General features: G+C 37.6%; 1 protein-coding gene across 6 annotated transcripts in view; it reads right to left on the bottom strand.

Moving 5' to 3' along the window:
- Positions 1 to 1,721: 1,721 nt before the first annotated feature.
- LOC125678695 (protocadherin Fat 1-like) overlaps positions 1,722 to 16,035 on the bottom strand; it is a 54,469-nt gene continuing 40,155 nt past the window's right edge. For 3 of the 6 annotated variants that reach the window (XM_056155163.1, XM_056155166.1, XM_056155162.1), the window contains 20 exons: positions 14,898 to 15,952; positions 14,619 to 14,778; positions 14,142 to 14,375; positions 13,663 to 13,808; positions 12,992 to 13,229; positions 12,666 to 12,880; positions 12,357 to 12,494; positions 12,039 to 12,182; positions 11,814 to 11,831; positions 9,623 to 10,676; positions 9,280 to 9,447; positions 7,920 to 8,083; positions 7,162 to 7,567; positions 6,890 to 7,042; positions 6,439 to 6,615; positions 6,222 to 6,332; positions 5,605 to 6,114; positions 5,394 to 5,501; positions 4,515 to 4,541; positions 1,722 to 3,849 (listed from right to left, as the gene is read on the bottom strand). In XM_056155163.1, the coding sequence (XP_056011138.1) occupies positions 3,086 to 3,849; positions 4,515 to 4,541; positions 5,394 to 5,501; positions 5,605 to 6,114; positions 6,222 to 6,332; positions 6,439 to 6,615; positions 6,890 to 7,042; positions 7,162 to 7,567; positions 7,920 to 8,083; positions 9,280 to 9,447; positions 9,623 to 10,676; positions 11,814 to 11,831; positions 12,039 to 12,182; positions 12,357 to 12,494; positions 12,666 to 12,880; positions 12,992 to 13,229; positions 13,663 to 13,808; positions 14,142 to 14,375; positions 14,619 to 14,778; positions 14,898 to 15,952 (5,990 nt within the window). In that variant the 3' untranslated portion in view covers positions 1,722 to 3,085. The remainder of the gene's footprint in view (positions 3,850 to 4,514; positions 4,542 to 5,393; positions 5,502 to 5,604; positions 6,115 to 6,221; positions 6,333 to 6,438; positions 6,616 to 6,889; positions 7,043 to 7,161; positions 7,568 to 7,919; positions 8,084 to 9,279; positions 9,448 to 9,622; positions 10,677 to 11,813; positions 11,832 to 12,038; positions 12,183 to 12,356; positions 12,495 to 12,665; positions 12,881 to 12,991; positions 13,230 to 13,662; positions 13,809 to 14,141; positions 14,376 to 14,618; positions 14,779 to 14,897; positions 15,953 to 16,035) is intronic. The other 3 variants (XM_056155167.1, XM_056155164.1, XM_056155168.1) reach the window with 3 other exon arrangements.

The raw sequence follows: 16,035 nt of genomic DNA, 5'->3' as shown, positions 1-16,035 counted from the left end.
GGTTAAGGGTCAAACTGGACATAGGAATTTACTGACCACTCGATGTCTAGAGAACCCTTTGCTTGACAGACATCAAACTTCGTACACTAGTACATCTATCGATTTTCAGGTCAAGGTTCAAACTAGACAAAGAAATATACTGCCCATTCAATAATATATTGAGAACCCTTTGCTTGACAGACATCAAACTTGTAACACTGGTACATTTTTAGGAGAAGATGACCCCTATAAATTTTGAGGTCACATGGTCAAGGGTCAAACTGGATATAAGATACTGTCCACTCACTGTCTTGAGAACCCTTTGCTTGACTGACATTACTAGTAAACTTGGTACATCTTAAGGAATAGATGATTCCTATAGATTTTGAGGTCACATGGTCAAGGGTCAAACTGGATATAAGAAGATACTGTCCACTCAATATCTTGAGAACCGTTTGCTTGACTGAAATTAAACTTGGTACACTGGTACATCTTAAGGAATAAATGACTCCTATTGATTTTGAGGTCATGGTCAAGTGTTAAACTGGACATAAGAATATGCTGTCCAATACCCTTTGCTTGATAGACACTTGTACATCATAAGGAGTAGATAACCCTTATAAAATTTGGGTTCATATTAAAGGTCAAGGGTTAAACTGGATATTCAAGAAATGAACAGCACTTTTGAGCTGTTCATGGTCAATATGAATGGATTTGAATTTGAGGCAAATTCTGTGAATCGTGCTAGCTATTCAAACTCGGAACATGGTAATAAACAGAGATTTGACATGAAACATTTATAAAAACTAGAAGCGTGTTTCAATTAAGAAAAAAAATCTAGATGGAAAAGGAATATGAAAAAAAAATCTGTTCGTGAGGGAGTCAAACCCGGTCGTTTTAAAAATAGAAAACAGCTTTACACATACTAGTCGACGACCTTATCCACTGAACCACACAGTAAACGATACATTACCAAGGAAAATTAACGTACAGGTGAAGTTGAAAATAATACTAGTGAAGTCGTTTCGATTTTTTGAAATTTACCCCAAAAAATGCCCTCATGAAACAAAATTTCAGAGCGACAGTTTTTTAGAGGAAAACTCGAACAACATGCTCATGCTAAATTTATTTTGTTTCACGAGGCAGTTTTTCTGAGATTCGGGAATACCCCTCCATTTTAACGCTAAAAATCATATAAATTGCTTATTGCTTGATTTAAACTAGAAATATTTTGGCTAATTTTGTCAATACACGTCTTTTAAACGTATTTAAAAAAATTATTGAATCAAGACACATGTTCCAATCACAGGCACTTGTTTCTGTAAATGACTTATGACTTCTGTATACTAATTATAACACGTGTTATTATTAGTATACAGAGGTCGCAAGTTATTTACAGAAACAAGTGCCTGTGGATCCAATTGGTTTTATCATACATTTGAATAACTTAATTTTTTTTTATCTTTCATGCAACATCTTAAGGAAAATTAACATGAGACGTGCAACACCTTCAAAGATTTTAAACTTTCAAAATTTGAAAATGTAGGAATTTCAACAAACAATTAGGGCTTTTTTAGGATTCTAAAGCTCAAATAAGGAAAATAAGGGCTATTGTAGGAAAATAAGGGCCCGCTTGAAAGCCTGCTTCTTAAATAACCTATGAGATAATGATATGGGAACCATACCATTTGTGTTTAATTGCTATTCTCGGCCAGTGCTGTAGAAAGGGAGACAACAACAGATATTTTTAATGTTTTATTTGTAATTTGGATAGACAACTGACTCACAATGCACTATTAACTCAGCCATTTCTACACTGTACAAATACACAATTATCTTATCCAACTCTCGTGACACTCACAAAATAAAACTGAGACCAATGAAATTAATTACTGGCTAAACATACAGCTAAAAATCACCATTTGGTGTCGTATATTAAATTGAATAATCAATAAGAACACATGTTATCTAAAAAAGACTTGTACAGTACAAGTAGGTGAATGTCACATGATGCATCATGTACTGTAATATAAAAATGTCATAAAAATGTAAAATGAGATGATGATGTTCAAATGCACTAGCAGCTTTAGAATTAACTGCCACAAAATTTGCTATGTAGCACCAAATTAATCATCTCAAGAATTCAAGTATTAAATTTTTTCCCTTATATAGATATTTTATGTCATGGAAAATGTATCAATCTGCCAAGATTCACAATTGGCAGGAAAAAATATTTCCAAAAATTCATTATTACAAAGCACTTTCATATACATAATATATATATAAAAAAAACCAATATATTATCTATGAATTAGATTTGAATGCATTTCTTTAGCCAGTATGTATTCAGCAAATGGTGAAAAAGAACTTGGCATTACATAACCTGCTTTCATCATTAATTAAATTCAATGTTGATGAACTACTGAGATTTCTCCCTTATGGAGCACCATCCATTACTTTTACATTTATGGTCAACAAATAGTTATATCTTCTATAAAACAAATAACATGGAATAATATATTACACGACACAAAGACATAAATTACACTCATAATCACAACCAGTTGTATAATTAACGTAGAATAAATAATATAACAATGTCACCTATCTGTTCATTAAACATGTCAAATTATCAAATGCATGCATAATTACATGGACAGCGATCAGCTGATGACCAACTAATTGTTATAGTCACAAAAAAACGGGATTACAGTAAAAAATAATGAAAACGGGGATGAAATATGGTGGGTGTAGCTGATTAACAATGCACAATGACACAGATTTGTACGCACAGAAGTTTTGGCAGATCTACTGATATCACAACAGTACATGATGGGGTGGATATAGAAACGAAAGAGATCTTACTTCGCCATTTGAATCCACTAGCTGATCCAGATTACGGGGTGTAAGAATTTCCTTACCAATTTAATTACGTGTCTAGCACCATGCTATCATGTATTAAAGCAGTATAGTATATAGTTTTTTACCGTCATGGAGAATGAGGTCAGCGATTTAATCACAACATCATAAGCTTGGCTGGGATAAATTCATCACATCAGATGAAATGACTTGTATGGCACATTTACATCACAAGACACAACACAGATTATACATTTGTATTTCTTTCGCCTGGGTTGTTCAGAGGTGTAGTTTCATCTATATTGTCATCGCAACTTTCCTCCTCTTCACTAAGATTAACCTCACTGTCCTCAATTTCACACAAGCCTGAAATGTCTGACACGGATGCATTTGTAGATGCGTATCCGCCCATAGACATGCTCATTCTGTCTATGACAGAATTCCTTACATTGTACTCGCTGTCCGTTATGCCCCCATCAGACACAAACCCTGGGGCCAACTTTTTACTGTTAGGAAATCCATAACTCACAACTTCCTCATCATTATCAGAGGTATAAAAGTCATTCTCGTCACATGATGGTGGTTCTGGCCAATCACTACGAGAGTCTCGGTCACCTGACATCTGTGACTGTGTAAAACTGTGATTGGGTAGGTATTGATTGGGGTGTGTGTTTATTTGGTGCTGAGGGAGTTCATAACTCTCTTCTTCCTCCTCAGGAGTTTGAGGAAGTCCTAGCACTTTTCGATAATTTGGAGGACTCGCGTAACATTCCTCATTATCATATTCATTGTCGGCAAATTCGGAGTCGCCAACATACTCAGACTCCAAAAGCTCGGGGTCTGTGTACAGGACAGAGTCGCTGATCTGGCCATTAGGAAATCCTATGTGGGTGTTAGACTCGTTGCTATGGGGACTAGAACTTGGAGAATCATGGATTTCATGAATGGGAACTTCACTAATGTTGGGGAGGGATGGCCTCGGAGCCCAGTCAGAAGCATCCCAGTGATAGTCTGAAAAACACCATCAAAGCAATAGGTTAGTCATCAATCCTGAATATCTAAACCATTATAAGATTTATGTATGGCAATATCTTTATTCTATTTATCTGACCAAAATCTTGTGATCAAGTTGTAATTTAGGACTAAACAAGTAGACTGTGGAGCAATGTGGCATCCCTTTATCAAAATGAAAAATTAAGACATGAATATGTCCATATCTCATTCCATATCTCATACATGAAGTAAAAGTTGTTTTATTTAATATATGGATATTGATACATTCAAGCAGGGTAGATCTGTTTATACAGATTATTATTGTACATACAAGAAATAAATTTAGTATATGTAATAGAAGATTCAGAATTCATGGACCAATTATACATGTATATCACAGGAGCAAACAATAAACTGATTTAAGTAAGAAAAGACCACATCACAAGAAAAAGAAGAAAGAAAAAATCTTAAAAATAAAAAAAAAATCTCTCTGGTTAATAAATCTAATGGTAGATTATACGGAGCATGCATAATATATAAGAAATCATAGAAATTGTACATCTGAAATAAATACATGTATATAATAAATAAGTGTAATTAATAAAATGTATGTAAAAAGCTTTAACCACACAAAGCAACGTTACAGGTCTCTCTCTAGGTAACATGCTGAGTGACAGAGCTACCTTTTCCTCTTTTCCTGGACCTAGCCGCTGTTAGGGAAAAAAGAGTTTTTCTTGTATAAAGACAAAAACACACACACTATTCATGTTTTTCTATGAGGAATCCTGATTACTTGGGGTTGAAAAACCATGACTGACTGCGAGTTGCTTCCCTTGGTTCATAAGCATAAGCAAAAATACCAAAACCATAGAAAATGGGAAATGACAGGTTCTTCTCAAATAAAGTTTAGTTTCACAAAAGCATTGCCTTGAAGGGAAGCAACTGCATTGGTTCCTTTGGTAATACAGCAATAATCCGATTGGTTTCCTAAGCAACCAGATGGAATGAGAGATCTATGAGAATGATGGATGATGCTAGGAGAGGAATTGTATCTGATCTGGTTTGATCCAAAAAGAAATGGCTTCCTATATCAAGTGTTACCTGTGTGAGTTTACGCTTAGACTAGCATTAGGTGTATATTTTTGTTTATTGTTGTTTATGTAAACAGATGTGCATTTGTAGATATGATATTGACGGTTATATAATGTTACACATTGTACTACCCTTGCTAATTGATTAGCATTTTCCGTTTCATTGATTTCTTGTGCAGAGTCAGTGCAAATGAGGTGCAAATGGTAAAGAAGGATGATGAAAGCCAAAACGATGCATGCAATGAAAATGAGTCAATGCTTACATATAAAAATCTAAAATTCTATATTATTATAATTCAAAAGTTATAATTTGAAGAAACTAATAATTTCTTTTTATTATTTGGTATCAAAATTGTACAAGGATAGACTGAAGTTATGCAGTTGGAGAAACGTTATGAAGTTGAAGAGTTGAGGAAGTTCTTCAGAATTAATCCACTAAGAAAAGCTGTAAATTTGAGATTTTAAGCTTACCTGGTTCGTCTTCTGACTCTGAGACAGGTAGACTGCTGAAGGAGGTAGTGTCAGGGCACAGGAATTCTGGGCGGTGTATGCGTGGGAACTTCTCAGGGTGCTTCTTCTCTGTTTCGAAAATAATGAGACAAATCCCAATATTAATATGTAGCTTATATAGAATTTACCAGATGTTTTATAAATCCACAGAAGTTTAAAAAGATAACCGTACCCTCTAGATTTTCCAGCATGTTGGGACAGTCTCCTTCCCATGTTGCCTTCTGCACTGAGTCGGTGTCTGATGGAGGATTTGATGGAGGAGGAGGAGGTAAAGAAGGTGCAACACTGGCATTGCTGCGGGGAGGTGGGCCATGGAAGGACAAGAACTCCTGGGTCAGGTAGGGAATGTTGTGGCAGTTTTCCAGCTCATCCGCGGCCGATCCATAATTGTGGAAGTTGTCCAGGTTGTTGAGAGTGTTGAGAGAGTCGTGGTTACTGGGGGTGTAGGAGGCAGGTCTATTAGGTACAGGGGGAGGCTGGGGGCTGGGGGGAATGTTGTGGAATTTACTGATGTCAAAGTCGCTGACTTTGCATGTGTCTTTACGACTCTTCAGCATCACATCCCTCTCGTCGTCATAAGCAATACCCATGGTGACATTTCTTCCTGTTCTGCTTTGTCGCCGTCTATAGCACTGTACACCAACAAATAAAATGGCTAAAAAGACGAGGCTTCCTGTCACCCCTACAACAGAAAACAAAACCTCATCACGCTGACCATTGAAGAGAACTCAGTCTTGTTTACTGTGGGCTTCTTTAGCTTACTGTTGTCAAGTAAAACTAAAACCTTACCGACTATGATGTAAAGTGTTGTATCTGTGATTCCCGAATCATTGGAGTCTATGTTAGCTTCAACAAACTTAGTTCTTGGAATTTCTGACCAACGTTCTTCACAAGTTGGACCTGAAAATAGAAACGGCTTTTACAGTTTCTTTGATTTCTTGACTGACACAAAGAAATAATTGAGTAATGATGTTATTCGAAAGCAACGCAGTAGACAATATTCTACCTGTGAATTCACTGGGGCAGTGACACAGGAAGGTGGAAGGGCCCTCAATGCAGCTGCCACCATTCCTACAGGGTGATGAGTGACAATATTTGCCATAGCGACAAAACTGGCCCAGGTAATTGTCTTTGCATCTGCACATGAATTCATTGGGCAAGTCCTTCATATTGTGGCATGCTCCTGTAGAAAAAAAATTACAACTCAGTTTTTTTTTAATGCTCTAACATTTGAAGGAGAAAAAACAAATACCTTACATTGGAGAAATGGCACTAGATTTCAGTTTATAAATCACATATCTATTTCTTCTTTTGGCCATTGAACACATGGGTATTTATGTAGGCTCACCATGGTAGATAAAAATTACTGGAAAGAGGAGGGGGTGTATCTAAAAAGATCCAGAGAGAGTAGCCACTGAAAATAGGTACTGAACTAGGACAGACTTTAAAGTACATACCATTTTCTCCACAAGGGTTATTAGCACACGGATCTCGGTCAATTTCACACAGATTTCCCTCGTATCTTTCCGGGCATTCACAAATGTAGTGTTCGCTCTGTGGGTAGGGCACACACACTCCTCCATTGGAGCAAGTCACAATACTGCAGATGTCTGCAAGATAGATCTCAGTCAATCACATGTCTATAGGTCCATCCTGATTAAAACATTAATGCAGATAACCTAGCAGTTCCTTAATCTTTTTAAACACTAATAAATGTATTTACACTTACTTGAGCCATAAGGAGGAGACACTGTGTTCTTACAGTGGAACTCCACCTCCTGAAATTCCTGTGACTTGACCACAGCATTCTGTCCTTTCAGTGGCAGCATGATGCTGAACAGCTTGATTTCCTCCATACAACCATCAAACCCTCTCCTCACCTCTGGGACGCCATTGTAATTGACAAAGACATCAGCTCCAAAGTATACATCATTATTTCGAAGGTTCAGGACCCGGCTTTTGCCCGGAGCAATGGCCATGTTGGTGTATTTATTGTCCAGGGTCAGCTCCGCGTGTTTATCATTCCTCTCCACATTAATGGTGTGCCACTTTCCATCATCCACATGGATTGGGATCATCACCAAGCCTGCTCCACTTCCATAGTTAAACTTGTACTGCACCATGCCATTGTAAATCTGTGGAAGAGATCAAGTTTATGATATCTTGTTTTTTAGCGAGAAATTTCCTACCATTTTATTTTTGCCCATTTCATCTTCATCCTGAATGGTCAAATTCAAAACTGGGCAAATTTATATCCAGTCATTATCCTAGAGAAGTAAATAATGAATGGATTTGGGTGAATACTAGACTGGGCAGAATCATTTCTTAATGTGTCTGGTTGTGAACACTAGACTGGGCAAAATCATTTCTTAATGTGTCTGGGTGAAGATAACACTGGGTGAAAAATTTCCTGGTATACAGAACATACCAAATATGAATGACAATTAGAAGCTGAACCATTCAGCTGAGTCGGTAGAGAAAACAAACCTCTAAAATACTGTAATCCACATCTCCTGTAGCAAACATCAGGGAAGCAATGGAGCGGTGAGTCTTGATTTTTAAAGACAGACTCAATCTCTTCTCTATCGCAAACTCTTCCTTCAGAGTCCATTTGGCAAAACTGTTCCCAGAAAAGGTCATTGGTTTGATACCTATTGTAAAACGAAAATAAATTCATAGAGGAATGGTACCTATTGTAAAACGAAAATAAACTTATAGAGGGATGATACCTATTGTAAAATGAAAATAAATTTATAGAGGGTTGATACCTTAATTTGTAAAATGAAAATAAACTTATAGAGGGATGATACCTTAATTTGTAAAATGAAAATAAACTTATAGAGGGATGATACCTATTGTAAAATGAAAATAAATCTATAGAGGAATGATACCTATTGTAAAATGAAAATAAATCTATAGAGGAATGGTACCTATTGTAAAATGAAAATAAATTCATAGAGGAATGGTAACCAGAGTAAAATGAAAATAAACTTATAGAAGGATGATACCTATTGTAAAATGAAAATACACTTATAGAGGGACGATACCTATTGTAAATCGGAAATAAATTCATATAGTACAAATGATTTAAGTCTAATCTGGCCTCCAGCGTTGGGTGTTATTTTTACACAAAAATGCTGGTGTCCTTATGATATGACATCATATATGTATGAATGTTGTGTAAATGTGCCTAATGATGTATTTCTTCAGGATAAGCCTGTGGTATAGACATACATCATGTTCTCCCACGCGCTCAATGTTACAGAAATAAAATACAGACACTGAAATGCTTTATTTCTCACCAAAATTACAAGAAAGGGCATGAAACTACAGAGTTATTAATATTATAGTATTATCATATAAAAATTGAAGTTTGAAAATAATACCTGTAGGACCTTTTCATCTATACATGTATTACTTCAGAAATCTACCCCCTCTCTTTTAGTCAAGCATCAATAACACACACACCACTTTGGTATCTAACTTATCATTTAAACCACGACCGTACTGCAATTTTGTGGTAGCTTACCATTTAAACTAGTCTTACTGCAATCTTGTGGCAGCTTACCATTTAAACCACAGTCTTACTGCAATCTTGTGGCAGTTTACCATTTAAACCACAGTCTTACTACAATCTTGTGGCAGCTTACCATTTAAACCACAGTCTTACTACAATCTTGTGGCAGCTTACCATTTAAATCAGTCTTACTACAATCTTGTGGCAGCTTACCATTTAAACCAGTCTTACTGCAATCTTGTGGCAGCTTACCATTTAAACCAGTCCTACTGCAATCTTGTGGCAGCTTACCATTTAAACCAGTCTTACTACAATCTTGTGGCAGCTTACCATTTAAACACGATGCATCAGTACACCTGTCCTCCTTTTCACAAAACTGTCCCTTCCGTCCCTCGGGACAGGTACAAACAGGGGTCTGGTATGGTTCATGTCGACACACCTGGTGGGGCGGACAGGTAACAGAGATACAGCTATCATGCACCTCGGGGCAAAACACATCTGTAAAAGAGAAGTGAAGGAATGTCATAAAAACTCGCCTGATGTGATGATTAAATGATCAGGAAGATATTTTGCTTTCAATCATGTCTGAAGTTCACTCTTTCAGAGTCTACTTGTTTAAAAGTCAATCTTTTATACACAGAAACTTAGTATAAGCTCCAGTATTCATTATTACCTTCAATGCCATTAGAACACAGACATTTGTAGGAGTAGGTGTGTTTAGCTGTGACAAAACTCTTTCCCTCCACTTTAATGGAGGCCAAGCTCTTGTTGAAATTGATGACCCCTATACACTGTCCATCTCTGCAGGACTCCTGGGGACATATGTCTCCAAACACCTTGATGACCCGGGCATTCATCTCACTCTGTATGTTGTTCATGTTCTGTCTCAGTTTCCTCTCCAACTTCTTCCTTCTGAAGAAACCTCCATTGGCAGACTTCTTCACAGCAAACAACACATCCAGATTTTTCTGATCAACGCTGCGTTTCACTCTGGTCTGGGGCGCACTACCGAGGTTACTTGATGCTTGGACATTGATGATCTGAACATCATTGGCTCGCACATTGAGAGCTCTCTTGACAGCTTTCTGGAAATTCCTTTGATGGTCTACCAGGAACCGCTCCGGTGACAGATTCTGAATTTGCATCGTCACAGAGGATTCAAGCATGGCCATAGAAATCAGAACTACATCAATCCTGATTATTCCATAAGCAATGTTCTTTTTATCGGAGACACTGACATTGACGAGGTAAGTCCCGGAGTCCAGACCAGGATAGGCAATGATTCTTCCGTCGTTAATTCCCACGTCAAACAAATGACGATTAGGAGACACCACCTGGTAGCTCAGGGTATCAAATAAATCTTTGTCCGAGGCGTCAACTGTCCCAATAACACCGCCTGGAAATCGGTCATCATAGGAACTGATGGTGATGTCTAGATTTTTCACCTCCGGGGGACTCATGCCTTCTTCTATGATGTTTATGGTGGTGAAAACATCTGAGTAGAGATTCGGTGTGCCATTGTCGAACACTCGCACTACCAGGGAGTAGGAGTCTCGGATGTCTCTGTTAAACTTTCCTGCTGTGCTGAGGATTCCTGTGGGCTCGATGCGGAACTCCTGACCTTCATTGCCACTGACAATGTCAAAGGTGAAAGGTGGGCCATTGGGGTCAAGGTCATTATCTGTCACTGTGTAATGTATGATCTTGTAACCGACGTATTGGTCCTCCTGTAATAGAAAACTTTACTGTTACCTTGATGGATTGCTCATTTAATCAAACGAGTCAAAAAGTTTTCAGTGCAAGAATTATTTATATGTGAAACATTTCAAAAATATTATGCAGCTTCCATATTTGTGATCTCTTGGTATTGAGTGCACAACTGAACTTGAGCTGACAGTTGTCAAAGAAATACATGCAAAAATATGACAAATAAAGCAAAATATTACAACATTGATGTGCTTGAAGTAAATCTGACAAAAAACACAAACACATGTAAAAACTTACACAGGATTCAGATTTGAATTTGACAGCTTGGTTGGATGTTAGTGTACCCAAAACCATCAAATTGTCATTAATGATAAGCAGGCAATCTAACACAGAACTAGGCTGTGATGTGTTCCAGTATCGCTATATAAATATATATATACACCCGTGCCCCATTACTAAACATTTAGGTAGGTCAGATCAGTATAATGCTATAGCATATCAAACCAGTGTATACCACAAAGAAAAAAAAAACAACCAAAAACTTTGTTCTAAACAGTCATGTTCTAAACAGTCATGTTTTAAACAGTCATGTTCTAAACAGTCATGTTTTAAACAGTCATGTTCTAAACAGTCATGTTCTAAACAGTCATTTCAAGATCTCTCAGGTCTCACTGTCAATTATTTTGTAGAAAATCATGTTTATTGCTTTTTACAACATCCAGTGTCCGATGGTTTTATTGCTTTTCACAACATTCACAGTGTCTGATGGTTTTCTTGCTTTTTACAACATTCACACTGTCCGATGGTGTGATCAAAGTTTAACCATTCTACTGTCTGTCCTCTTTAAGATTGTGCCAAAAGCATTTGTTGGTGCATATTGTTGATACATATCTAAAAGTGCTTTGTTCAGTGAAAATGCACGAGACTGACAAGGTTTTATCTTTCTGAAAATGCAAGTTCTATACCACTAAAATTGCATACCCTGAGTTAGAATACTGAAAACTATATATACATGTACATATACACGGAATCCAAAAAAAGAGGGGTTAATATCAAAACTGAGTTAAACACTTGTATATTAGCAAAGTAAATTCTGCAAATATGACATGCCAACTGAATCTCTCAAAACAAATTTCTAAGTTGGCAGCGAAACTTACAAGTCCAGTCGGAGGTTTCTGTTTAAACAAATTCCAAATTAGATATAATGCTGGTTTTAATGCTGACAAACAAGAGAAAATTTTTTAAATAGAATCTGTTTCCCCTCAGTCCATCTCCAAAATTTCTATAAAAAATCTGTCAACCAATCCTTAAGCCATATTAATTGAAGAAAAATGTCTTGGCATAAATTGAGATTTGTAAAGAATACTATTTATTGTACTGACCTGGACAGTGGCATTGTAGCTGGGCTCTGAAAACAGTGGTGGACAATCGTTAACATCATCAATCTCCACTGTGACGTAGGTGGTGCTACTCAGGGGAGGCAATCCCGAATCTTTGGTCTCCACTAACAACTTGTACTTATCCACCTAGATAAAACAATATGTAATAGTAACATATTGCAATAGTCATGTGTTCTGTGGAATCACAATGCAGAGTGCTAATCTCTATCAGAAGTGTCTATGAGGCTTGGACTGTCTAAAACATTGCAATGTGATTCAATCCAATCCTACTTGTCGCATGTAAACTTCTACAGAACTCACCATTTCCCTGTCAAGTGGTGTTCGGATGGAAATCTCTCCAGTGACAGGGTGTATCTCAAAACTGTGCCAGTTGTCTCCTCCAATGATTGAGAAAGTGAGCAGAGCATTCTGTCCCTCATCAAAATCATTAGCATTCACCTAAAACAAAATAATTCCCTCCTTATAACCGATACAGTAAAAACAAAATAATTCCCTCCTTATAACCGATACAGTAAAAACAAAATAATTCCCTCCTTAAAATTGACACCACTACAGCTTTACTTCTGAATACTACGTGCAGACGATTATTATCATTACAACAATACTTACCTCAAACACAGTTTTTCCAACAGGTGTATCCTCCGACAGACTCATTCTGTAGGAGGCTTGGGAGAAGAACGGCTTGTTGTCATTGATATCAGTGATGTTGATTGTGACATACGTAGAACTGCTCAAAGGAGAGTCACTCAAATCTGTTGCCATGACAGTCAGAAAGTACACAGCAGTTACTTCTCTGTCAAGGTCATTGGCTACTCTAATCACACCTACAAAATAAAGGAATTTCATTTTAAAGAAATCCTCACGTCAATTCTAAATGGAAATCATGGTAACTATTTTTTGTCTTTGCATCAAAAATATCGGTTCACACAACTTGCCTTCACTTTCATCGATGACAAATTTCTTATTGTTGTTGCCTCCTATGATGTTGTATGCCATTTTTGCATTGAGACCTATGTCTTTACTGGTGGCCAGGACTTTGATGACCTCTGTACCTACAGTGGAGTTCTCAGGAACTGCCGCTGAATACTGGGACAGAACAAATTCTGGTGGGTTGTCATTCTCGTCTTGTATTTCTATGGTCAATGTTGCAGTTGATGTCAGGCTGGGTATACCCTAATAAATAGAAAATTTAACTGTCATGATATTCTTTTTATATCTGACAACAAAACTGATTTACTAGTTTTTATCAATTCTAAATACACCAAAAATCTCACAGCGAAAATACATACTTGTATGTTGCCGTATATCACATTTATATTTTGTGATACTTTATTATTGGAGAAACATATTTTTGGCAAATGATCAGTTTGTTCTTTAGCATAATAGAATTCATGATTATCTTATTTTCATAGCTAAGATCCTCATTAACTTATGCCTAATATAACTTTCAATATCCAAAGAAATGTAACTCACTTATGCTCTAAACAAATCTGTATTATGGGCGACATCTGTTGATATGTTATTCAATTGTGAATTGAAACATCAAACTAAGAACCATATTCAGAAAGTTAATGGTGCAACATTTTGCCTAGTACTTATTACAAACCTGATCATAAGCGTAAATGTTGAGTGTGTATTGGGAGATTTTTTCTCGGTCCACAGGCGTCATCAGTTTGATAATTCCTGACTCGGGATCAATAGAGAATGTTTCGTCGTCCCCCGACATTCCATATTTAACCTGTCTGTTGATACCTGTATGTTTCAAAGTATATTTCATCAATAGTGTATTTCAGTGAAGGCACTCTGAAAATTTCCAGTGAGTATTCTTGCTTCAATGATAATCATATACTATAAATGTACTTATATTGGAGCAACCAAAATTTACACAGTGTAGTTTTATATTAGCACATTTCGGGACTTGTTGTACTTTTTGTGTATAAGTATTACATATAAATATCTACAAGGACAGGTGTACGGTGATGAGGAACAAGTGGTATTCATTCCACTTCCTTGCTCCAGTATGAAAAATTAAAAATCAGACAACGCAAATTCATTGATTATAATTTGAAACTGAGCGTTTGATACCCAGATCTGGATCTTCAGCGGTGATCCTCAGCAGCAGTGTGTTGGCTGCAGTTGACTCCAGCAGACCAAACTTCTCGGGTAGGTCTACAAACTCAGGGGCATTGTCGTTGACATCAGACAATTCTACGTAGACATCCACATCACAGGACAGTCCCCCGCCGTCCACAGCACTCACCACTACATGGTGATGGGACTGTTTCTCTCTGTCCAGTGTCGTCTTAGGTGTCAGGATACCTGCACATTGTCCAAATAATGGTCAGTGAAATTTGGACAGGCTTGACAATATTGGTACAAAGACAAATTTCAAACAGGCACGTATCCTGTAGGTCTAGTTTTCACAAAATTACTGGTAAAAACATGCAATTTACTCCATAGGTATTTTATGTTGCTTATGTATTTGCTCAGAGAGAAATATTCTCACATATAATCAGTAATACATTTCTGGTAAAAACAGAAATGGAGAATGATCAGGCCTACCTTTCTCCCTGTTGATGGTAAAGAGTGCACTCTCCTCCCCTTTGATGATGTAATGGATTTCCCCATTAGGAGTGTACATGCTGTCTGCATCCGTAGCCTTGACCTGGGTGATGATTACTGAGGTCCCTATGTCCTCTGAAAGGACGTGCTGATGTATTGGCTGAAAAGACAAATGTCATTAGATGTACTGCTAAATACCCATGAAAATTTTTCTGTCTTTTACATTAAAATCATAGGGACTTGTACCCCAACAGAACTGAGAATTTTGAAGAAAACTACCTCATCGCAGACTGGCGAGTTGTCATTAGCATCGAGAATCTCCACACTGACTTTAGCCATGGATACCAAAGCTCCGTCGGTCGCTGCCACTGTCAGGTCATAGGAAGGAACAGTCTCCCTATCTAACGGCTTAGTCACATAGATATTCCCATTCTTGTGGATTTTAAACCTGCCCATGATGTCTCCCTCAGCAATGAAATACTCCACCTCACCGTCGGAATCTGCGTCTGTCGTCGTCAGAGCCAAAAATACCGTTCCCGAGAAAGCGTCTTCGTTGACCGCTGTCTGGTATTGTTGTTGGCTGAAGATAGGCGGGTTGTCATTGCAGTCTGTCACTGTTACTGCGACAGTGGTGTTACCGACCACTTTGCTGGTGAAGCCGAACTTCTGCTCCGCCACCACAGTGAGGTTGTAGACCTCCTGAGTTTCCCTGTCTAGTTCCGATACCAAACTTATCCAGCCAGTGTATTCATTCATTTCAAACAAATGCTCATATTTGACAGTTGTCTGATGATCAAACTTGTACTGGCCAGTTGTTATAAATTTTCCATCACTAAGGAGTCTGCACTGCACTACACTGGTTCCCTTCTCCTGGTTTTCAGCCACAGATACAGCATATAAACTGGTCTCAAAACTGGGAGGATCTGATTGGAAGTTCTGCACAGTGATGGTAATATGGGAGTGTGCAACAACCTGTGGATTATCTCTCAATGCAATCTGTACTGAAAACTCATACTCGGGCAATTTCTGTACCCTCCATAAATCCAACAGAATGATTTCACCCTCACTATTAATAGCAAAAGTTTCGGGACTATTCCTTTTCTGGGTGAATCCAGAAATAATGCTGAAATCCACCAGAGACTTTGTCACTACTACCACTTTGCCGACAATGTCTCCGACTCGTTTGCTGTCTGAGATGATGAAGGTGGTTTCTGATTTGGTGAGAGGAACTTTTTCTTTATCGCTGGTGATGTAGATCTCTATGGGAACATTGCTCTTAAGCTGGGGGCTTCCATGATCCTCTGCCTCAACAAAAAACTGGAACAAATGGCCAACTGAAAATAAAAACGAAAACATTGTTCACGAAAACTCAAAACATGAAGACGGCCTGTCCCTTCACACTTTATAATGAGACACA

The sequence above is a fragment of the Ostrea edulis genome, chromosome 2, assembly GCF_947568905.1.
Source record: "Ostrea edulis chromosome 2, xbOstEdul1.1, whole genome shotgun sequence".
Classification (NCBI taxonomy): Eukaryota; Metazoa; Mollusca; class Bivalvia; order Ostreida; family Ostreidae; genus Ostrea; species Ostrea edulis.
The sequence above is the reverse complement of the archived record's forward strand: the minus strand, read 5'-3'. Positions and strand labels throughout refer to the sequence as shown.